The 24,032-nt window shown below is 42.4% G+C and overlaps 2 protein-coding genes across 2 annotated transcripts; one reads left to right on the top strand and one right to left on the bottom strand.

Moving 5' to 3' along the window:
- The first annotated feature begins 3,390 nt into the window (after window positions 1-3,390).
- LOC114645587 (free fatty acid receptor 4-like) lies at window positions 3,391-11,743 on the top strand. Its single transcript, XM_051923759.1, has 3 exons — window positions 3,391-4,012; window positions 4,883-5,016; window positions 11,200-11,743. Exons 1-3 carry the CDS (start codon window positions 3,478-3,480, stop codon window positions 11,581-11,583), a joined length of 1,053 nt encoding a protein of 350 aa, XP_051779719.1. The 5' UTR covers window positions 3,391-3,477; the 3' UTR covers window positions 11,584-11,743.
- Window positions 11,744-17,355: 5,612 nt separating this feature from the next.
- Window positions 17,356-23,755, bottom strand: rbp4 (retinol binding protein 4, plasma). Its single transcript, XM_028795477.2, has 6 exons — window positions 23,606-23,755; window positions 23,367-23,498; window positions 23,121-23,257; window positions 22,924-23,030; window positions 18,190-18,402; window positions 17,356-17,415 (listed from the first exon to the last, which is right to left on the bottom strand). Exons 2-6 carry the CDS (start codon window positions 23,472-23,474, stop codon window positions 17,396-17,398), a joined length of 585 nt encoding a protein of 194 aa, XP_028651310.1. The 5' UTR covers window positions 23,475-23,498; window positions 23,606-23,755; the 3' UTR covers window positions 17,356-17,395.
- Window positions 23,756-24,032: the final 277 nt, after the last annotated feature.

Below are 24,032 nucleotides of genomic sequence, written 5' to 3'. Positions count from 1 at the left end.
GTCGTGTGTGTTTCTTGTCATCTGTTTCTTAATTTTGCACAGTATGTAATACTTTGACTTTTTTCATAATCAATCAATCAATTGAAGATTTCTGACAGTAATCAGTGCCATAGTTCAATTAAGATATAAAATTGTTAATGCAAGTCAATTTTTAGAATGCTTTTACTTTAGTTATATACTTCAGCATATTAAGCATTACTACAGCTATACATTTTTAAATATCTGTTTTGCAAATTATTGCTATTTTTATCTATATCTAAAGTTTATAGCTTTGAAAACATTGCATTTCCATTCATTTTGCTTCAGTGTTTCCAAATATTTATAAATATTTTATTAATTTTTTTGTGTATTATTATTATATAAAGGAACACATTTTAATTGGAGCATAGCATCAAGTCAATGAAACTTCTGGGATATTGATCTGGTCAGTTACGTAGGAGAGGGGGTTGTTAATCAGTTTCAGGTGCTTTGGTGTTAATGAAATTATCAACAGGTGGACTAGAGGGGCAACAAGGAGACGACCCCCCAAACAGGAATGGTTTAACAGGTGGAGGCCACTGACATTTTTCCCTCCTCATCTTTTCTGACTGTAGCCAAATGCAACACTAGTGAAATAACAGTCAGTGTCACTACTGGTAGCATGAGGCGATTCCTGGACCCTACAGAGATTGCACAAGTAGTCCAACTTCTCCAGGATGGCACATCAATACATACCATTGCCAGAAGGTTTGCTGTGTCTCCCAGCACAGTCTCAAGGGCATGGAGGAGATTCCAGGAGACAGGCAGTTACTCTAGGAGAGCTGGACAGGTGCGTAGAAGATCCTTAACCCATCAGCAGGACTGGTATCTGCTCCTTTGGGTAAAGGAGGAACAGGATGAGCACTGCCAGAGCCCTACAAAATGACCTCCAGCAGGCCACTGGTGTGAATGTCTCTGACAGAACAATCAGAAACAGACTTCATGAGGGTGGCCTGAGTGCCCGACATCCTCTATTGGGCCCTGTGCTTACTGCCTGGCACCGTGGAGCTCGATTGGCATTTGCCATAAATTACCAGAATTGGTAAAAAAAAGCACCCTGTGCTTTTCACAGATGAGAGCCGGTTCACCTTGAGCACATGTGACAGACGTGAAAGGGTCTGAAGAAGCTGTGGAGAATGTTATACTGCTTGTAACATCGTTCACCATGACCAGTTTGGTGGTGGGTCAGTGATGGTCTGGGGAGGCGGACCCATTGGCAGACCCTATGCTGGTGCAGTGGGTCCTGGGTTCTTCCTGGTGTACGACCTTTAATTTTTTCGAGCAGTGTATATATTAAATGTGTTTTTTGTTTTTTTTGAAGAGGAGTACATTACTGTCCTTGGGAGTACCAAAGTTGCTTCTTCTCAGTTCAATCAAATTAATGAAGATCTATTTTTTTCTTTTTCAATGGAACAATACCATATCAATTAATCTTCAAATGGATAAAGACTTATTTGCTTTCCCATTTTAAAACCCTTGAGTCTATGGTGTCACCTTATTTTCCTGGCTCATCTGATTTTAGCTTTGAGTGACTTAAATGTTTCTTGATTCTTTATCATTTTTTAAATCAACCAAACTTGTGTGAAACATTTATACAGTATTGGTGGGAGATGTCCAATGAAGATATGTTTTGAAGCAAAGCAGAAAAGAACCGGAATAATAATAAAAATAATAGAATGGGCAGACATGAGAAGTTGAGGGAGGGAAAAGATTGGGCTGGCCTGCAAAAGCTTGTCAATGTGCTAAAGGCGTAGAGTAAATCAGTTAAGCATGTGAGTCCGGGTGGTGGTCACAAAAGACATGAGCAGAATGTGCCTTGGAAGTGAAAGACCACTAACCACTGAGTTACCACTGTCACAAGAAGTGAATTTAAAGGAATGAATGAGCTGTCCACCCAAGGAGCAGGTGCACACAAAATGGGTGCCTACTACACACACCATTAACCCCCGATTTAACAGATCTTGCAGACCTCGCACACTTGCCTAAATGTTCACATGAGATGACACCTTTCGGTGGTCCTAAAGCAAGACTTGTCTGACTTTCTGCTGTGTTGCCCAATCTGCTGCTAGCTTTCATTTAATCCGTTTATAAATTGCAGGCCAGTGCCTGCCTTTGCTGGGTTGCTTTTTACTTCAATGCAGCAACTCTTGCCTCAGTGTATAATTAATAATTCTAAGGAATTTACAAGCTTTTTGGTGAACAGCACTCCCTTTTTACTCTTTTCCATGTAATAGAAAAGCCCTTTTATTATTTAGAAGGTGCTCGCTTGGTTCATTTTAAAGTAAAAGTTTACAAGGTCTTTGGCAGACTCTGGTGGCACAGCACTCTACATGGACCTTTGCTCAGTTTCATCTCAGTTCCACCAAGGCTGCTTCCTGCTTTAATACCCATTATAGCCTGGGAAGGCTGCAGCTTACTGTGTCCATATTACAAACAGCAGAGACTGGAAAAGACTGAATATGTGACACATTCACTTGTGTGCTTTTCTCTTGATTGTCCAGTTTGGCCAGAGAAAGCTCCAGAGTATTGTGTCCGAGTTATGCAGTGTGTACGTCTGCATGCTCTTTCTGTGAATTGTGACATGTCCTCCTTCATCTCAAAGCCATTCAGTTCTAAACTAGAGGTGTTGCTGTGGTTGCGACACCGTCACCTTGTTTAATGTTTAATTCTCTGTGTATTTTGTCAAATGATGTCGATTTCAGAAGGTATCACAAAGATCTGATGCCTATCAAGACAGACCAGGAACCATCATCCCATTGTTTGTGTGATGGTTTAGTGATGCAGTGCATTTCTCACCAGTCAAATGGTAACACACATTATTAGTCAAGTAGGTCAATGTTAACATTCCATTTCTCTACACACATTTGTTGATTCTGGTTTGGCCACACCACAATTTTCATACTAAAAACGCCACTGCTGGTTTTGCCTAAGACTCCAGGGCACCCAATTCACTTCCAGCTGCTGTCAGTATCGATGTGGCAGTTACAAAGATGAGCTGTGTGTTGAGTAAATCACCCCTGTGTGTTCAGTGATGGACTTGTGCTCCTTGCCTGCCTAGTGACCGGTGTAATACCCCATGGCATCTGAGAATGAATGGGTGACTACGACTCTTCTCCATCTATTGGCTGCCTTACCTTGCACAGATTGCTTCTTTTTTAAAGTCTAGTCTATTAAAAATATTATGTGTCAGTACATTATTTATGGACTAGAGGTAGCAGTTGACATCTGATAATTCCAGTCTTATCAGCACGTTCCTCAAACTCTGAGTTTTAGGCTTTAGCTGTTTGCCATCATGTGAGCTGACAGCTGAAACAAACACAGCAGTTGTTGTCCATTCAGAGATAGCAGCTGGAAAGACAGAATGATTGGCTCACTAAGTAAGCAATGCGCTGCCATTGTGGGTGCCGTTGCCCTAATTAATGCTGGGCTCTTCATTGATGTGCCTTCTAGGGGTTGAAAATGAAACCTCATTCCTCTCCGTTTCTGAACTTTGGCAACTTTTCATATTTTTATTTTTTTTCTGACTTCAAGACAACACAGAGGATCTTGGTCACTTCCTTGGAAACTCTGACCCTCAGTTTTGTGCTTCTGCTCGCACTCGTTGGGAACCTTGGCGCCATAGCTCTGCTTGTCAGGGGCCGGCTGCTGGTGAATAAACACTGCTTTGTGCTGAACCTGTTTGTGGCGGACCTCCTCTTTGTCAGCGCAATTCCTCTCATCATCAGTGTCCGCTGGACCGAGTCTTGGATACTGGGGGTCCCAGCGTGCCACTTGCTCTTCTATGTCATGAGTATCAGTGCCTGTGTCACAATCACCACCTTAGCCACCATCAGCCTGGAAAGAATGCATGCCATCCTACACCTTGAGCTGGTGCCAGTGTTTAATGGAAAGTTTGTGTTGAGTGCCCTAGCCTTTATTTGGCTGTCTTCAGCTTTTACCTCTCTGCCATTCTGCTTGTTTTTCCATGTGATTACTGTTACAGTTCATGGCAAGGTAAGCACTGATAATATGGTACTTTTAAGGGTCTCAGTGATGGCGAGGGTCCGTGTTTGCTGAACTGCATATTAGCCATTAAATAATACTTTCTTATGTGTTCTGTTGCTGTGTATTTCTAGTTGCTTTTCTCCTAGAGTTCAGTGACGCTGTGTGGCCGAGGTGCCACTCTAAACTGACCGGTTGTAAAGAATGTGACTGCTGAAGGAGTGGTGCCCCCCCATGCAGATGTTTGTTCAGGGTCACAGTTTTCTCTGCACTACAGGGGGCTTAGAAAATGGATGAATGGCTGTTTCTATATGACTACAACTGCCATAGTGTTCACCCACTGCCTGATCCTAATTGTGTCCTGTTGTACTGCCTGCCTTCTGTGATGGTTGGCATGTCATTTATTTGAACGAGATTTGGCATCCTGGTTGTCCACTTCCTCTATTCGTGTTCTCTAACGGCTTTCAAGTCCCACAGCAGAGAGGGGGGCCGTCACCCAGGGGTCTACAGCACTGTAAAGATGAGTTTTTGAAGAATAAACAGGCCAATTAGGCCCCCTTGGTTTGTCGTTTCCTTTACATCAAATGTTTCTAAACTGTTGTCCAGATTTCTTTCCATCCCTTTGGGTGTATTTTTTTTCCTCCTTTTCCTTTTAATGTTTATTTATGTGGTTGATCAGAAAGTAGGGCAAGATGACGAAACTGAATGGGGTGTTTTGAAACCCCTGAACGGCAAATCAGTCATAAGGCACACCACGCTGGGCCAGTTTAGAGCTGCCAGTCGGCTGACTGTGATTCTGCAGTGGATCGGTGGCATTAAAAACGTACCCACACGCTCCATTTTATATTAATTTTGTCTTAATCTTTTCTTATTTGTTTCTTTTAACAGAAAGTGCAGATTTGTACAATGATGTGGCCAAATGTGCCAGGAGAAATTTTTTGGGAAATTACATTTACCAGCCTGGATTTTGTGATTCCCGGATTAATCATCATTATTAGCTATGTCAAGATTTTGCAGGTAATTGTCTACATTTACTAAGTATAAAGTAAGCCTATCATGGTGTGGTGGGGGGCACAGTAGTTGGCACTGCTGCCTGTCGTCTCCTGTAGATTGGCTTTTCAGTCTTTATCTGTGCCGGTCTTCTCCAAGTAGTCTGGTCTTCTGCCCACATTCCACGGACTTGCATGTTACATTAGTTGGGAATTTGTACAAGTGTGCCTTGCAGTGGACCGTCACCTCATCAATGGTCTGTAGCTGCCAGGATAGACTTTAGGCTTCCATAATGCTCAACTGGGCTTGTTCAGAAATTGGCAACACTGTGCCCACAAATTCAATGCAGTTCATAAATCATAAACACTCAAGGTCTATTAGAAATTAGTGAGACGATGTGCTGACATTGTCTAGTAAATGTAATATTTACAATATGTCAAATCATTTTTACTCTCAAATTCTCACTTTTCATAGCAGACATACATTATCTGTCTATATATGCCTATTATAGAAGCTGTTTTCTGTCTGTCTGGCAGTATCGGGTATATTCAGGTTCATCATTTGTAGTGTACCATCCTTTGTGAAGTGTGTAGTAATAAATTTGCACATCACAAACATTAGCACTACAATTGAGAATACTGTAACAAGTGCTGTATAATTAAGGCAACACACAAACTAACACTGTCACCTAATAAAGGAAAACTGAAAAAGAAAAAATGAGATAAAATCTCATTCAAGATCTGCCCTCATCATTAATGAAGCAAAATGAGAGCAGGAATAAGTCCTGCAAATCCACCATCTTCTAAACCTACTTTATCCCAAGCAGGAACAGGGCGCCAGTCCATCACAAGGTGAGCCTGCACCGACAGACACAATTTAGCATTGCTAATCCACCAAACCTGCATGGCTGTAGACTACAGGAGGAAGCCCATGTGAACTCTACAAAGGGAGGGCTTGGGATGTGAACCGTGGCCTCATTATTGCAAGGCAGCAGTGCTACCACTGTACCACCATTTCACCCATAGTCATGAAAATAATAATAATAATAATAATTCATTACATTTATATAGCGCTTTTCTCAGTAGTCAAAGCGCTATCCACACAGAGAGGAACCGGGAAGCGAACCCACAATCCTCCACAGTCTCCTTACTACAAAGCAGCAGCACTACCACTGCGCCACAAATAATAAAATCCGTTAACAGCTGTAAAACAAACACTCCTGTATGACACTCACTGATCTCCAATGCAATTAATAATTCCTCTATCAGCCCCCCCCCCCTTATTATTTTTTCTATTTAAAACTTTCTTTGTTCACTTATAGTGTCAATTGCATGTACCATCTGTTGGAGTGAAAAATGCAATGCATTATATTAGTGCATACAATGAATGCCTTAGAATGGGCTTGTTGAGAATGACACCCTTGAGGAAGCACATTGTAGGTATTGTGGACTGCGGTTACATTGTTTTGTGTCATTTTATTTAGGTGTTACAGTATTTCCACGCTTAGATTTAACCACTAGACCAGCAGATACAATTATGACTTGGACAAGGACGCCACAGACACGTATGTGGGTTGTGGATATATGTATAATATGCAAGATTACATACTTGTCTCTGTGGCCTGTTATTCCAAAACATTGAGTTTGAATTCCATAGCCATCTCAGGGAGGACGAGCAGTTTCTGAGCAGACATCAAGGTGTATCCTATGCACTCCTTCATATGGTATAATTGTGTCACCAGTAAGGAGTCGCCTGGGCTCACAGGCCTCTCCCTTTCACGTCCTTACAGTTTTGGTCTTTTCCTTTGTCTCCCACTTCTCGGCCTTCTCCCTACACTCTCCCCTCATCTGACCGATACCTTGCCAGTGACGGATTATAAAGTGATATCAATCAAATGATAAACTGCCTATGTCTAATTCATACTCCAATCGAATATTAGCATTTATTTAGAATAGAAATTTCAACTGAAGCACTTGGAAACATCTACAATAAAGTATACTCCGTTAATGTTAACACATTTCAAGATGCTACTTTTAATTAACACTTAATGTTATTAACCACCCTCAATTTGTTGTTTTCTGTGGTGGTAAACTGTATGGCAGGTGCGTTGATAAGAATGGAGCTACCACCAGTAATCTTCCCTCAAATTCCAGGCAATACAAAGTTTTAGATGGTTTGATTTTTGGTTAACTTCAGAAAATGGAGGGGTGGATCAGTTTAACACATGCTTTTAAGAAGGGGGGGGGGTGATAAATGTTCTTAAAGTCTGTTGTGGAAGAAACCTCCACTAAACATCCAATACAACTCGGAGTCCTGCCATGTGCAAAAGTTCGCTGACAACACTGCTACTGTGGGCTGCATCAGGAGTGGGCAGGAGGAGGAGTATAGGAACCTAATCAAGGACTTTGTTAAATGGTGCGACTCAAACAACCTACAACTGAACACCAGCAAAACAAAATAGCTGGATTTTAGGAGGACCAGGCCCCTCATGGACCCCGTGATCATCAGAGGTGACTGTGTGCAGAGGGTGCAGACCTATAAATACCTGGGAGTGCAGCTGGATGATAAACTGGACTGGACTGCCAATACTGATGCTCTGTGCAAGAGAGGACAGAGCAGACTATACTTCCTTAGAAGGCTGGCATCCTTCAACATCTGCAATAAGATGCTACAGATGTTCTATCAGACGGTTGTGGCGAGTGCCCTCTTCTACGCAGTGTTGTGCTGAGGAGGCAGCATAAAGAAGAAGGACGCCTCACGCCTGGACAAACTGGTGAGGAAAGCAGGCTCTATTGTAGGCACAGAGCTAGACAGTTTGACATCAGTGGCAGAGCGACGGGCGCTCAGCAGGCTCCTATCAATTATGGAGAATCCACTGCATCCACTAAACAGTGTCATCTCCAGACAGAGGAGCAGCTTCAGTGACAGACTGCTGTCACTTTCCTGCTCCACTGACATACTAAGGAGATCGTTCCTCCCCCACACTATGTGACTCTTCAGTTCCACCCGGGGGGGTAAACGTTAACATTATACAAAGATATTGTCTGTCTGTTATACATACATTGTTATCACTCTTTAATTTAATATTGTTTCTTTATCAGTATGCTGCTGCTGGAGTATGTGAATTTCCCCTTGGGATTAATAAAGTATCTATCTATCTAAACATCAAAGGAGTCTGTGTCCAGGAACACCATTAAACACCATAAGGCCATATTAGGTAGAAGAGGCATCTCTCCCTTCAGTATGATGTGCCAGTGGCTCGAGAAAGGAAGGTCTTCTGCATGTCACCTTGGGTGTGGGAAGTCATATTGGTTGATAGGCCCGTTTTGCATGGATTAATGGGGTATTCTAGAGTTAAAGGAGGGAGTAGAAATCTATAAGCTCTTTAAGCTTCACAAATAAATTGTTTGTCCCTTTCCATCCTGCAAGTCATATTTTAGCATTCCAGTGTCACCTTTTAAAGTGTCAACTGTCAGTCGGCCATTTGCTTGACCCCACACTTCATTTCACTAATTCAATGCTACTTACCTGTAGTGCAGTTAGTTGCCTCATCCGACTGATACTTGTTCTTTTTGTATTCTGCATGTGAGGTTGTGATTTTTATTTCTCTTTAATTTGATACATTGACATATTTATTAATTTTTGCAGTATTGTTATTACTTTGTTTCATCATTTCAGTCTGCTGTATCATTTTTTTCATGGCCTATACATGTTTCTGCACCAGTCGCACAAGCAACAACGTGCTCATCATTGGTGTCTGCTTGATGGAATTTGCTCATGATGACACCCCCTCTCAGCCACTAGTCCTCCATTGAGACACTGGTTTAAACAGCAGCCTTCTCTGTCACTGCGCTAAAGGAACTCCTTTGTAATCCAAAGGTCCCAATTTCAAGTTCCACCTCCACCACCGTCTCCAGAAGGACAAGTGGCTAAGAGGAGGGCAGTTACCCTGAGTGAATCTAGTGAAACTAGTGCTGTGATTGGGATTGAGTGTGAGTTGAGCCCCTCGTTGTACTGGGGCCCCCCCTCACAGACTGAAGTCTGATTTGCTACAGGGGGCGGAAGGCGACCTCCTTTATCCACACTGGATAAGCTGCCACTTTCTTCCTTGGGGGCCTCGGGGGTCACGGCCAACTTGTTTGTGTGAAGACATTAAATTGAGTGGGTGAGGCCTGGAGTGATTTCTTACTGGTGACGAGTGCTGTAAGTTATGGTGACAGTGACAGTTAAATAAGCGGAGCTGAATTGTTTACCTGTGGATGCAACAATAGTGTTGTTGATGGCTTCTGAGACCCTTAGAATTACTACAATGTTCCTAACTGGTGCACTGTGTTTATCTTTATAAATGTGTTTAACCACCGAATGCATCAATGAGAAGAACTGTTCTTTACAAAGTTAAGTTTATTTTAGCTCACTTTTATCTGAAGCCAGCATCCATTTCCTCGTATTTCAATTACAGACGACCCCCCGAAATTCGCGGGATTACATTCCTAGAGCTCCCGCGAATTGTGAAAAAACGCAAATTTTGGATGTGGTTAAAAAATGCCTTATTTTATACTTTTATACCCTAAAAATGCCCCCAAAACAGTTTAATTTCGTTTCAAACTCAGCTTATTACATTACCCTAAAAAAGAATGTAAAGGTAAACCCGCATAATGTACAGTACTGTACTGCTATGTCTCCTGCAGTGCTCGAATGTAAAATACCGATGTTACCGCTATATGTACTGTAATTCATGCCAGTGCGTTTTCTATGGTATAAGTTGGGTAAATAGGTAATAATTTAATTTAATAAAAATACAGTCAAATGTATGGGTACTCACCAATAATGAATGATATTGATTGGTGATGATGATGAATTAGCTGTGCAGTATGATGAAGGTATGTAATGAAGATAATGACTGCACAACAAAGCAGAGGATTCACAGCTCCTCAGGTGGCTACTGCGGCATAACCTTTTAGTTCTCAAAGCAAATCCAGTAGTTCAACCTCTTCCTGGAGTGTCTTAAACTTCTTCTGGCACTTCAGTTCATTGCCAGAAGCTTTAGAAGGGCTTTAAGAAGAAGAAAACGAAAAACACGAGAACAGTCAGCGAAACACTTGAGGGAGCTACACAAGGTTGATAGGCCCGTTTTGCATGGATTATTATGGAGTTAAAGAAGGGGGTAGAAATCTATAAGCTCTTTAAGCTTCACAAATAAATTGTTTGCCCCTTTGCCAGTTAGGTTAGGTTAGGTTAGGTTCTATTCAATAAGGGTGCGCACAAAAAGGCGAGCTTTAAAAGGGCGACCTCAATTGGGCGCAGCGAATAAAGGCAAACGTAACAAAATTATTACAGAAAATTTATTAGATAAAGGCAATGATTGAACGTATAAAAAGGCGAAAGCAAGAATAGTAAAACATTCGGTCAATTGAGGTCGCCCTTTTGAAGGTCGCCTTTTTGTGCACGCCCTTATTGAAGGATACCAAACTGGTTATGATGTGGGAATGCTGGGCTACATCTGCCGGAGATGTGCCACAGGGCAGCAGCCAATCAGCAGCAAGGAGAAATGAATGACGCTCTCGGATTGGCTACTTTCACCATCCCAAGCCGTCTTTTTTCCTCTACGGTTGCTTTGTGTTCTCTCTACAGTACAGTATTGCCACGGAGGATATCTGCGGTTTCCGCTAACAATTATTAGTTAGGTTCAAAGGAAAAATCCGCAAACAGCTGAGGCTGTGAACTCTGAACCACAACTTCACGGGGGTCTACTGTACAGTCAAAATAGATTTTAAAAATATTTGTTTGTTCTGCTGAATGTCCAGCCATTTAATTAGGAAAGGAGTTCAGTTGTAACCCTTGACCAGTACAAACTGCCACCAAGTGGTAACATCAGGCTTTGAAGAAAGTGCTAATGAGCACGGGCATCGTGCACTTCGAGGGCGGTTCATGTTTTATACTGTCGATTCGCTTGCTGCAGATAACAACATCTCATGTGCTCTTCGTGATCATCGAGTCAAAAAGCTGCGTCATGTCTTACTGAAAAGTTCACAAACAAATGAACGCGGGGTGAAGGAGGCAAACAGCAGTCCTTTAGTTTTTCTGCTCTTGTTGTGTCACATTATTTGATGTCCTGGTGTTCTCTTACTAAAGATGCCTGTTGTGCGAATGTCTATCTTAGCACATAGTGTTACATTCTGTAGCATCTAAATGTCATTTGTTTCCTTGCAGATTAAGAGATCTTCACGAGAAAGACTGCAGTGTCGCACAGAAAATCACATTCTGGTATCCAGGCAAGACTTAAAACTTTTCCGAACTTTACTTCTGCTAATGGTTTCCTTCTTTCTAACTTGGAGCCCAATATTCATCACAATGTTTCTGATTCTGCTGCGGAACTTTCAGAGCGGCCTCCTCGTCTCTTCCTCACTCTTCTTCTGGGTTGTCGTCTTTACTTTCTCCAGCACCATTCTCAACCCGGTTTTGTACGGCGTCAGTCACTTCAGGGCCAAGCAGTTTCGTTCTTTTTGCTGCTTTACGGTGGTTCCCAGATGTAAGATTTCTAATATGGTCAACATTCAAGAAATCCCACAACTACCGCAGGAACGAATAACCTGAAGTGGGGAAACCTAAAAAAAGCCCAACCACTTGAGTCAGCCTCATCATTTGGAACCTCTGGCTTTGAGTTTTAAATTTTTCATTTGTATTCCAACTTTAGGACAGATTTTGCAAAATGAAATTGGCAAAGGAACATTTCAGATGTATTTTATAATAAAAAGCCCCATGATCACATAAGCTTGATTGATTGGGGTTTAATCATCTTGGCAACCTTTAGAGGATACTTGAAGTTAGCAGCCGGCCCGAGTGTGACGCACATCACTCCAACAAGGTGGCGCCCAAAGTAGCAGATCAGTCCCCGGCTTGAAATTTCTGGAAGAAGCCATTAGGAATGGCTGACGTATTTCAAGACAAAGCTCCCTGTTTCAGAGCAAGTCCACCTTGATATTACACTGATCTGTTGCATACTCACTGATGACCCCATACACTTACGTATTAAGACAAGGAGCCATGGCGTTCAAGCTCATTTAATTGTCCATCGATTCCCTTATGAGGTGACTTGACTTTAATGTGTTTCACAAACTGCGCTCGTGTGTGCTTCTTTGGACCTTCTGCACTTTGCATACATTTTACACAATTGGAGTGTGTTGGAAATCCAGAAGAAAATTAAATATCTCAAATTTACTCTGTTTTTTCAGGAGGTAGAGTCTTTATTTAGTTTAGGTGGACTTTTTCATTTGAGTGGTGTGGTAAGAGTTATGAGTATTACAGCTTAAGTCTGGAGGAGATGTCAAACTTGATGACTGGGGTTTCTAATCTAATCATGAATAGAAATCTCCGGTCCTGCCAAATTACACGACTCCGGGGTGTGACTTTCTAGCACAGTTTTTATGTTTCCAAATTATTACAAGCTCAGCTCTTTTTCTGATGGCCAATATGGTGCTTGCTAAACGTACTGTTGCTGTACAAATACTTTAAAGGTACGGTGAGTTGAGCTGCAATCTCATCCCTTCTTCTTTTTTATTCCTCTTCCATTCTGTCATGGTACATAAAACATGACACATCAGACAGACTATCTACTCTTTTGGTTGCAAGGTCCAAAACACCCATGGCTCCTCCTTCTTCTTCTTCTTCCCTAAATTATATGCATTGTTCTTCTGGGTGAGCACTCATTGGCTGTCGGCTCTCAGAGCCCGCCCCTTTGACTAAAGGCAAACTTGGCTGATTTTGTGGGGGCAAGTCGCAGAATAGTCTGACTACGAGACCGCTGGTCATGGGAGTGGGCTGAGATTGCCTGTAACTTGTGAAGTTTATACAACTTTTCTGATGATTTTCAGTCGGCAGCTGATCTGTTACGGACTATATTTCATAGAGTCACCCTTTATTCTGGGTAACTCACCACTATGTAAGATGGTGGGTTCAAACTTACTGTTAATTTGTTTGTTTTATTCTATCCAGAGTCTTCTGCAGCGTTTCCATTCACAGCACATCAGATTGACTAGACAGAAATTGGACACAGTTGTGATGTTCTGACACAGTGGAATGAATACCCAAATTCATTGAAAATTGATGAACGAGTTTGCAATGTTAGAAAATCATGGCACTTGGGATTGGCAAAAAGTCCTAACCCCAGGACCTTGAGGTGGTCTCTGAAAAAAGCTTTTGTGTGATAATTGGATGGCCTAAAACAACAAAACCTCTCATGAACTGTTTAAGGCTTTTATTGCTTGTTTCCTTAAACCAAGAGTTAAGTTTTAGAAAATTCATTCATTCATTTTCCAAACCCCTTTACATTAATGCAGATTGGCAAGTCTCATAACCTTGAACTACTGTACATGGGTCGATAGAAATGGCAGATAAATGGATTTCCTTTAGTGCCTGTCTCTGTGTGTTTATATCTGTATGTATGTATATATGTGCATATACAGTATTGTACAGTATCTGCCAAATCGTAGAGTACATGACATGTTTTGCCGTTATTGGGGCTCATCAAGTGTACACACTTTTGCATCCCCTAACGGGGATTAAACTTCGAATGTCAACACCTGAGGTGTAGCCTCTGACACGGCGCCACGCCAGGGTGAACGTTGGAGTATTACGTTCTTAGGTCTGGATCACAATATGATTATTTGGGTGGTTACCTACCAGGTAATGCTTGTGGTTGGTTGGCCAGTCAGCAAACGTCTGCCATGTCCTCTCAGTTGCGAGAAGCAGATCAGAGACATGTTATACAGTATCTGCCTAATAATACAGAGTACATGACACGTGTTTCGCTCTTATTGGGGCGCTCGTCAGGTGTATGCACTTTTGCATGGACGTCACCTGGTAGGTAACCACCCAAATAATCAGACCTAAAAATGAAATGTGTTTATATATAATATATATATACAGTGAATATACATATATACTGTTAATAAATATATATATATATATACTGTATATAATGTGTGTGTGTGTATATATGTACATATGCATGTATATACTGTCTTGTGTCTTCAGAGGTTGACCCTGACCACGCCCCTATCACTTTATCAAGCCCTGCCCCCTTTTTGTCTGAAACATATAAAAATGGCCCGCCCCCAGAAGATGCCGTCTCACTTTGACCGGAAGTCGCAGCAGGAGGAGATCCCAGTTAGATAAAGCACCAGAGGTGTGACTAGAACATCATGAGTGGGTGGGCATTTGGCTTGTCTGGGGGGGCAAAAAATATCCATCCATCCATCTATCTCCATTTTTGTAGGGGGGGGGGTCAAATAATAATAACAACATAGTTTTATATAACATATAAAAGCAAAAATTGTGGCATAAATCATAACCTATTGTTCAATAAAATTAACAGAGGCAATGGAACTTGTATTATTATTTTTTGTGAACAAATATAGAACTACATCTACAAGGTAAATATCAATAAAGTCAAATGTATACAACATATGAGAGCAAGACAGGCAGGACATCAGTTTCCAGTGTTTAACCTGGATATTATCTACAGGACTAGTCTGCGGTTACTCTTGGCAAATTCTGAAATAAATTCATTCATGTCTAGATTTTCTGTGATGTTTTTCTCATGTGCCAGAATGACTAAATTTCTTTTCCTTAAATGCAGCATTGTTCACCGGAGTGGAGTGAGAATGCGGTTCAAAGTAGAGAAAGAGCTTTCGCATGCAGCTGAAGACACACCAATGATGAGTGCTGTGATGCAGACATGACTCTGACGTGCGGGATACTAGATGCGTGTTTGTGGAAGCCGCCACCGTCTTTTTCTAGAGCTTTTTTCCAATTAGTGTAACTGTGTTTGATGAATATGTCCTCGTGGTCCGAATTGGAAACACTAAATTTGTGGCAGGCAAAGCAAAAGCTTCCATCACGGACAACAGAATATTCAAGCCATGGTCGAGACTGATACCAGCTTGCACTAAAACATCTGAGTGTCTTTCCGAATGCGCGCTTGGGATTATTAATTAAAATGGGCTGAGATGGGCTATCCATATTTAAGTCAGGCAGACCGGACTGTATATTTTGTTGAAGGCAGAGGTTTGGAGTACCCGACATGGGCGCAGAGCTGGAGGATTGTGTGGGCTTATCTACATCTTTTGGAGTTTCAGTTCCCGACGTGGGTGTGCTGTGCTCTGTGTTGGTAGCAGCGGTGCTGGGCTCAACCATGGAGCCAGCAGCTTGCGAAGGGACAGAGGCTGAAGATGTCTGCTTTTTAATAAGCCACCTATGCATAGCCTTTGGTGTTACCAACCAGAAAATAAATGAAGAATGGAACATACGCGCTGTTTTAATTAAAGAATGCGGTCAACAGGTTCAAAACGTGCTGAAAAATGTGCGGCGAAGTGAACTGTGAGCAGCATGGTGCCTGTGGAGGAGACACTGCCGGATACGCCGCAAATTCAAACGGGCCGATTGGAAAGCAACTCAGTTTTGAAAATCAAATGTTATTCTTCTCCAGAGTTTTCATTGGACAGACAGAGCATTTCGCAGGGTGGGCACGGCTTGTCTCTGGGGGGGCAGTGCCCACCCCAGCCCCCCCCCATGGTCACGCCTCTGTAAAGCAGAGTTATTTTGTGCTTTAGCACCCCCATGTGCATCTTTATTTAATGCAGCTTTTGGACTTTGAAAGAAATATTAGACAGAGAGTCCTGGTTGGCACCCCAATAATTTACGGTAATACTATTCTTGGGCAAGAGGGGTATCCTCTTCTCTTCACAGCCCACAGAAGACCCACCATTGAGGGCACACACAGCTGGTTGTGATGTCACTAATGAGCTCCATCCTTCCTGGCTGCTCTGCTATGAAAAGCAACAGGCCAGAAAGGTTATTATTTTTAACATTATTCCTATTATTTTGTAGTTGCTGTACTTACTTTTTTGTTGGACTTTCATTTTCATTAAATGGAGTTACCAGGGTGGTATATTTTTCCCTGCTCCTGACTGCCTCCTTGCCGCTGGTCATTATACATAAATCTTGTTTGTAATAAATATATATACATACACACACATTCTGTGGATTCAGAAACCTTCACTTTCTGTACTTTCTCTACATTTTACTGTGCTGTAGATTTAATTTTAAATGGACTCATTTGCCAGTGTGGTCAGATGCATCCTGTCTGCTTTGACTATTCTTCAGATGCGTCTTGAGCTTGACTGGAGTTGACCCGTGGCGAATCGAGTTGACATCATTTTCAGCACACCTTATATACACAGGTGGGCGCTTTTCTAAATGAAGGGGTTTGATTCATTTTTGAATCCACCGTGTGTTTTTTGTGCGTGTGTATATATATATATATATATATATATAGAGAGAGAGAGAGAGAGATTTCTTTGATATCTTTTGATGTTCTGTTATTCATTGACTTGCTGCTATTGTGTCGCTCTCACTGGTCTATTGGAGACACACAAGTAAGAATTTCAAATTAATGTGCAAACAAGACGATGTGAACTTGAATCTGACATGGCAAGCTTTGCCACTGAGCAACAACTTAAGTTCAAATCAGTTCCCGGTCCCGCCATCTTTCATGTACTGTACCCTCTCAGTAATGCTTATTGTTGCCATTGCTGCTCCCAGGACCTCCTTTGTTGCTTCGGTTTGCAGTTCCTTTATGCAAAACTTTTATGTAAGCAGCTGTGACTTTGTCTCTCTTTTTACAAGACTTTTATGGAGTCAACCTCACTGCCCCCCGCCCTCCAACATCACGACTGAAGCCAAGAGTGTTCAATACATAACATCGTTTGTAGAATACATTCATTTTTTTCCTTATGGTTAAGTATTTATATTGCAGCTGCCCTCCCACCCTTGAATGTAAGTCCCAAACTAAAGAGAAACCCCGTCAAGAGTCTTGAATGTCATGTCATTTTCTAACCCACGTAATCCAGACCAGGCTCATAGCAGAGTCTCGAACCTATCCCAGCTAGCACAGGGCACAAGGCAGGAGCAAACCCTGGACTGAGTGGAGGTCCATCACAGGACAAACGCAAACCAGGGCCAATTTAGTGTCCCCAATTCACCTAACATGCATGTCTTTGGAGACTGCGATGACCCCCACACAGAGAGGACCCAGGATGTGAGGTGAGAGTGCTACACAGATAACCAACCAAAATGGAGAAAATATATTTAATTTTAATAGAAATCTACAACAAAGATACCTAAGTTTATCACGTAAAATATGTACATACCAAGAGATATATATTTTTGTTTTTGCAGTGTGAATTAAATTTTAGGTGAGTGTTTTACAACAAAACGATTCCATTATATAACTCATACACGTGTTTAACATTCAGTTAAGATGCCGTCTCAGATTCAGCAGTCCACTTTGACGCTTTTTAAAAAATATTTTCATTTATGATTAAAAGACTTCTTGCTGCTGCTGCTACTATTGCTGTTCACAGTAACCTAAAAGTGAAAGGAGAAATAAAAGTGTTATAATCGGGAAAACAATTCACAAAAACAAGACAGCAAACTACAGCAGTTTTATGTAAGTGATAATTGATGGACGAGAGTACATGGTGGGGCAGCGGAGAATCCCTCCAAGCCGCAGAGAGCTTAATAAATGATGGACGGTAGGTGTGTAGTGGCCTCATGGCTGCCGTCGGCACCTGCTTACTGGTCTTGGGCAGCCTCAGCCAGCTTGGTCTTTTCTGGCCAAACAGAATGAAATAGAGACGAGGCCAAACAAGCCCTGGTTTTCACTTCGGAGTGTCGCTTTAGTTGGCCTTGTCTAATTTTTGTCACAGTTTTCCTTTTGTATTTGGGTTCATTATTTTTAACTGTGTCTTCTATCCTGTACTTGTTTGTTTTTTAATGCCATATTTGAATTGTGTTATTGTATAAGGTGGAATTTCTTCTCACTAATAAATTTTCTTAGTCCATTATTAGGTCATGAAGATTTCTGGGTTCATCCTGTCAGAACCTGACTGTGAATGGGATGGCAGTCCACTGGAGGTCACTGTCACTCATGCTGGAAACTTCTAGGAGAGAAACCAACCAGACCAAGGCTTTGTGGTCAGTGTGGTGGCACCACCTTAGACGTAGTGATGATTCAAGTGTATGCTGATTCATGGTCATGGCCTGACAAATTACCTGCGATGCACACCATCAATAGAAAAGTGAATTTCATGAGAGCCTAAGAATCAGACAGTTGCTTCCACCTGAGCAGCCACTTCTTACCATTATGAGCCACACGTCTGTATTGCCTGGCCAAGCAGATGTTCTCCTGAGCTTTCCGGACCATCCTATGAGCATGAGGGGGCAGGCCAGTGGGATCACGAGAAAAGATGAAGGAGTAGCTGTCTGAACAAGTGCCATCAAAGTGTATCTTGCGGCAAGCATAATGGACAGCGTAGGAGTCGTAGTCGGTGTCCACAATCCAGTGTTCATCATCTGCACGGAAGACAGAAAGAAAGAAACAAACATGAAGCTTTGGACACTGCAGTTAGCAGCGCTGACCTCCATAGGTTCACCGATGTTCTCAACCCCCAAGTGCTGTCAGTTTACACCAAGGCTGCTCGCGTCACACTTGCTCATTCTCTTCTCTCCCAATGCCTGTCATTGTTTGCTGCTGCTCCATCAAATTAAAATGCACATCTCAAACAAGAATGCCCATCCAGTCACCTCTTCATTAGTTCTCTTATCATTAACAAGCCCCTGGTATTTCATTTGTGTTGTCGGGGATCAGAGCTGAATTTGGAAGCACAGAAGAAGAAGGAGTCGTATTATCACTCCTTCAGATTACACTGACATTTTTGCTTCTTACAGCAGGAACGGGGATGGCACAGAATGCCAGTCAGTTGGAGGTCTCACACTCCCTCACGCTGGGCCCACTTTAGATTCTGAAATTGTGTGCAATGCAGCCATGTCATTTTTTATTATATAACACAAACAGCACGTGCTTTGTGTTCATATTAATGTAATTACTGCAGATTTACAAACTGAACATCGACTTCCATTCAGACACATTCAGACGCCACTGTTGGACTTAAGCAGGAGCCAGCCCTGAACAAGACCACTGCAGATACCCTCACATGCTCAGTGATCTTAAATTTGCCACTTAACACAATGTTCAAAATGGTTAGGGATTGGAAGGAAACAAGAGTACCCCCAGAGCCATGCTGCCATACAGGCACAGGCCTGCGATTTGAGTCCTGGAAGCACCAAATGCTGCAGCACAAGGCTGCCCACAATGTCTGTGACCAGGTCAGGGGGAGCTACGTGGCGTACTGTAGGAATGACACAAGGGTGGGCAGTCTATCCCACTTGGCCAGTGCAAAGTTATCAGTTAACCTGAACGTGTGCCTTTGGGGTGAGGGAGGAAACCCACAAAGTCACAAGGTACCGACTCTAGCTGGGCAGTGCCCAGTGGGTGGGCATTCTAACCCAGGCCTTAACAGCAGCACTGTGCCACTTCATAACATGAAAAACTGCTACAGCTGGAAACTAATTTGTGCAATTTAGAAAAGTTAACTCCAATTTTAGAAGCATTTAACAAGCATTTTCTGTACCCGCTTACAGAGGCTGCAGACAGTCCTGGCAACACTGATCACAAAGAAGACACAAAAGAGAGAAGATGAGCTTAATACTAAATTAAGAACACCAACCACAACCAATTCTGAGCAGTGCAACAAATAAACAGGCAGTCGTACGTTGTTAGAGAACATTTCCGTGTCTTAGCTTTAATTACAAGGAAGAGAATCGGTGGTGAAAAGGAGACGGCCATTTTGTGATAGTAGTTTATCCAGAGGTGCTCAATCCTGAGCGAGCAGGTGACCAAGAAATACCTCGGGTGTTTCAAACTTTGTAAAGCATGTGAAGAAGGCCACCATAAAATAGAACGGCCTACACATTGAAAATGTCAAATGCAAAATAAATAAATAAAAACTCAACTGAAATACTCTGTGTCACGAGGGCCATCAGCAGGAAACACAGTTGAAGATAATAATACATTTTATTTATTTGTAGGCGCCTTTCTAAACACTCAAGGACACCGAGCAATAGATAACACACAGATTATAAAGAAAACTAAAATATAAAAATTAAAATCAGACACAGCAATTGTAATCAAAGAGAAAAAGCAGTCTTAAACAAATGAGTTTTAAGTTTAGATTTGAAAAGTGAAAATGACTTAATATTTCTAAGCTCAGATGGTAGCGAGTTCCAGAGCATTCAGTTGCTCTGCTCCCCATGGTGGTAAGACGGACGAAGGGGACAGTCAAGTGGATGGAGGAAGAGGATCTAAGGGTACAGGAGGGAATAGCGACATGGAGGAGGTCAGACAGATATGGAGGGGCGAGGTTGTGGAGAGCCTTAAAAGTAGAGAAGAAGAATTTTGATTTGAATGCGGAACTTGACTGGAAGCCAGTGAAGCTGCTGCAAAGCGGGAGTGATATGGTGAACAGAGGGGGTTCTGGTAATGACGCGGGCAGCTGAATTCTGGACCAGTTGAAGCTTATAAAGAGATTTGCGAGAAAGACCAAAGAAAAGGTAACTGCAATAATCCAGACGAGAAGTGACAAGGCTATGAACAAGGATAGCAGTGGTGTGGGGAGTGATGGAGGGGCGAATACCATTAATGTTACGCAAGTGGAAATATGCAGACCGGGACTGAGAGGATAAAGTACTGTCAAGGATGACAAGATGTGATGAGAGAGGATATTCAGTGATGGGGACTCTGCTATTTTATGAAGGTGCGTATTGAATTGTTTATTGTAAATTACTTATTCATTATACCTTATCTTACCTAATTGATCATTTTTTTGTAACTACTTCTTTGACATCTTGTAAAGCCCTTTGAGCTCCATCCTGTGTATGAAGATGTGTGATAGAAATGCAATGTCGTGGTTGCGGTTAGGACTGAAGACACCGACACTCGCTTACTTCACATTGGCACAACCTGCATCTTTAGGTGGACCACATGACCACCCCAATGAGCTCGCCTGCTGTTATAAACGACTAGAAGTGCAGCTATAGTGCCATGTGGATATAGTGCACTTTTGTAGACTCCCTGCGGTAATTGCTTTTCTCTGGTTTACTTTTTCTGCTATTACAGACTAATGCTTGTACATTTTTAGTTATTAGAGAGGCGAGATTGTGTTGGTTTGGACATGTGCAGAGGAGAGATGCTGAGTATATTGGGAGAAGGATGCTAAGGATAGAGCTGCCAGAAAAGATGAAGGCCTAAGAGAAGGTTTATGGATGTGCTGAGAGAGGACATGCAGGTGATGGGAGTAACAGAACAAGATGTAGAGGGCAGAAAGATATGGAAGAAGATGATCCGCTGTGGTAACCCCTAACGGGAGCAGCCGAAAGAAGAAGAAGAAGAAGTAGGTGTTTATACAGTCCATTGGTTTATTACTTTTCCAATGATTCATATTCTATTGTCTACAACAAAGGTATGAATAATAAACTGTTAAAAAAAAACAGCAGGTTCCTCCTATTTTTGGTCCTCTAGACCTCAAATACCCTCATTTGAGGCCATTTCTGGACTTTATTTTGGGCAGAACATTACACTCATCTGATAAAGAGTAAACCAATAGGTGTCTTCAGCAAAGATGATGAGAAGGACTTGAAATTGTGCATGCCACATCAACTAACCCCAGGGCTTCACCCGCTAATGGAATACGAGGGGTCAAAGTTACTCCTTTGCACTAAACTTAAAAAAACATGGGGATTGGTATTATAAGTATGAGTTTACGCTAATTTGAGTTTGCCGATTATGAATGCTGCGGTGGGCTGGCGCCCTGCCCGGGGTTTGTTTCCTGCCTTGCGCCCTGTGTTGGCTGGGATTGGCTCCAGCAGACCCCCGTGACTCTGCAGTTAGGATATAGCGGGTTGGAAAATGGATGGATGGATGGATGATTATGAATGTGATCATATTTTTGATGTGTGATTGGTGGATGTAGCCCTCTAAGAGCCACGCCAGACAGTAAAAATGACAAATTTCAAACAGAAGCCTGCGGGGTATCGTTTTAGACTATTTCAAGGCCGGTGATTACGAATATGATGATATTTTTAAACCTTTGCTAAGGATCTAACCCCCTATGGACCTCCATCAGAGGGTGGAAAATGAGAAATTTCAACTACAATTGAGAATAATGAAACTGTAACGACTTAAATTGAAGCACATATTTCAAATATTTGGCACAACTATTGTTTATTACGTACTTCTACCTCATGAAGTAAATCATTATATTTCTTATGAACTCACTGAATTAGGGGAGCTTTTGCTAATTCGGACTTTTTATTGATTGTAGATGCTACTTTGTTGAGCTGCTCAAAATTGTTTTGTGTTCAGCTGTGATAATTTAGTATTAAGCTCATCTTCTATCTTCTTTGTAATATTTGGGAGCAGCTGTTTGTTTAAATCAGTGGCGGATATTGTGGTTGTTAACGGTGATCACAAAACCGGATGATGGAGTGCCTGCCAGTCACCAGGGGTCCACACTCTCAGGGGCGCATGCGTATTTTGCGGCCGTGATTAGAACCCTGTCACTCAGAGCACTAACTAAGTAGAGAGGATGCTGGCAGTAATGGCTGACAGATACACACCAGCCCTTCTCCCACACACATCTGAGTGTTGCAGTTTAAGATGACAGTACGCCCAATGGATGGAGTGCAGGGTGACAACCCCCATAAAGGAGAGGACACTTCAATTCCTCTAGGGTGTCGTCAGACTGCTGTAACACGCTTAATGCTGATGTCTGGCAATGAAATAATTGGCAAGACCTTAAATATGGAAGACGAGCATCCATCCATCCATCCATTTTCCAACCCGCTGAATCTGAACACAGGGTCACGGGGGTCTGCTGGAGCCAATCCCTGCCAACACAGGGCACAAGGCAGGAAGACGAGCATGCTCTGCCTAATTGTGTGGTCTCATCCCTAAACATGAGGCTTTAGCTAACTTACCTCCTTGCTGTAGGTAGGCTGCAGCTCCCCAGTACTTCAGTTTGAATTTTGCGGGATCGGGGGTGTCGGTAAAGGTGCCAATCATTTCGGCGCAGACCTCCCAATTGCTGCTCCAAGCATACAAACAGAATTACGTATGAGCAGGTCAAATCAGCACATAAAGCCGCAGGTCACTTGGTCATTTCACTTTTACTTACTTGAGAAGCTCGACTCTTCCTTTGGCTGTGGCCGCCATGGTGCCGTCATGGTTTACGGTATATTCAGCCACAATGTTGTCCTGCAGAAACAGGCCTTCAGGGTCTTTCTTTGCAACAGCGTACCATTTCCCTGCAAACTTTCAACCAAAATAGAAATGTTAATAATTTAGGAGCAAAAGTAGCCCACACTAAGGCAGAGCATCGAAGACTGATTGGACCCCCTGGATGAGCAGTATAGTGCCTTACCCGGTATTTATCAAAGTCCTGCATCACTGGGATGTTATCTACAATGCAGTCATGCTGAGCCCAGCAGCTCGCCATGTAACAGAACACGAGGAGAATCACAAACTTCATCCTGCTGGCTTTCAAAATGCCAATCTGGAAAAAATAAAAGTGCAGCATTACAGTCATTAGCGTCATGTCAGCAGCACACGGCGACCCCACTTTGTTCTTCACCTCTACCCAGATGTCACCGTGCAGCTTACCTAAGTGAGAGCTTCCCCGTGGACCTGCAAAGAGCGAAGGTCTAGTATTCCCTTTGAACAGCCGGCTTATATAGACAGACCTCCATCACACGTCTTCTTTCGTCAGTCCCCCCCCTCCCTGCCACCTGAGGCTATACGTTTCACTTTTCTTTTTTTTTTTTTAAATGTAGGTCAAAACGCAAAGGGGCGCAGTTCCAATAAAAATGTTTCATAACTGCACAGGCACTGCCCAAGTTTATTAGAGCTTGTGCGTGGCCACTTTTAGTTTCAAGCAATGATTAAAGTACCAACACATTTGTATGGGGGGAGAAGCAATCTAATTTTGGCAGAATCGGAGAGAAGCATCTGGAATCCATTAGCAGCTGACTCTTAGTGCGCCACAGGATCCAGCTGTTTACCTGCAATTCCCTCCTGCTGCTTCAAGGCT

Source organism: Erpetoichthys calabaricus, chromosome 2 (assembly GCF_900747795.2).
Source record: "Erpetoichthys calabaricus chromosome 2, fErpCal1.3, whole genome shotgun sequence".
Lineage (NCBI taxonomy): Eukaryota > Metazoa > Chordata > Cladistia > Polypteriformes > Polypteridae > Erpetoichthys > Erpetoichthys calabaricus.
Note: the sequence above shows the minus strand (reverse complement) of the source record. Positions and strands in the feature narration are given on the sequence as shown.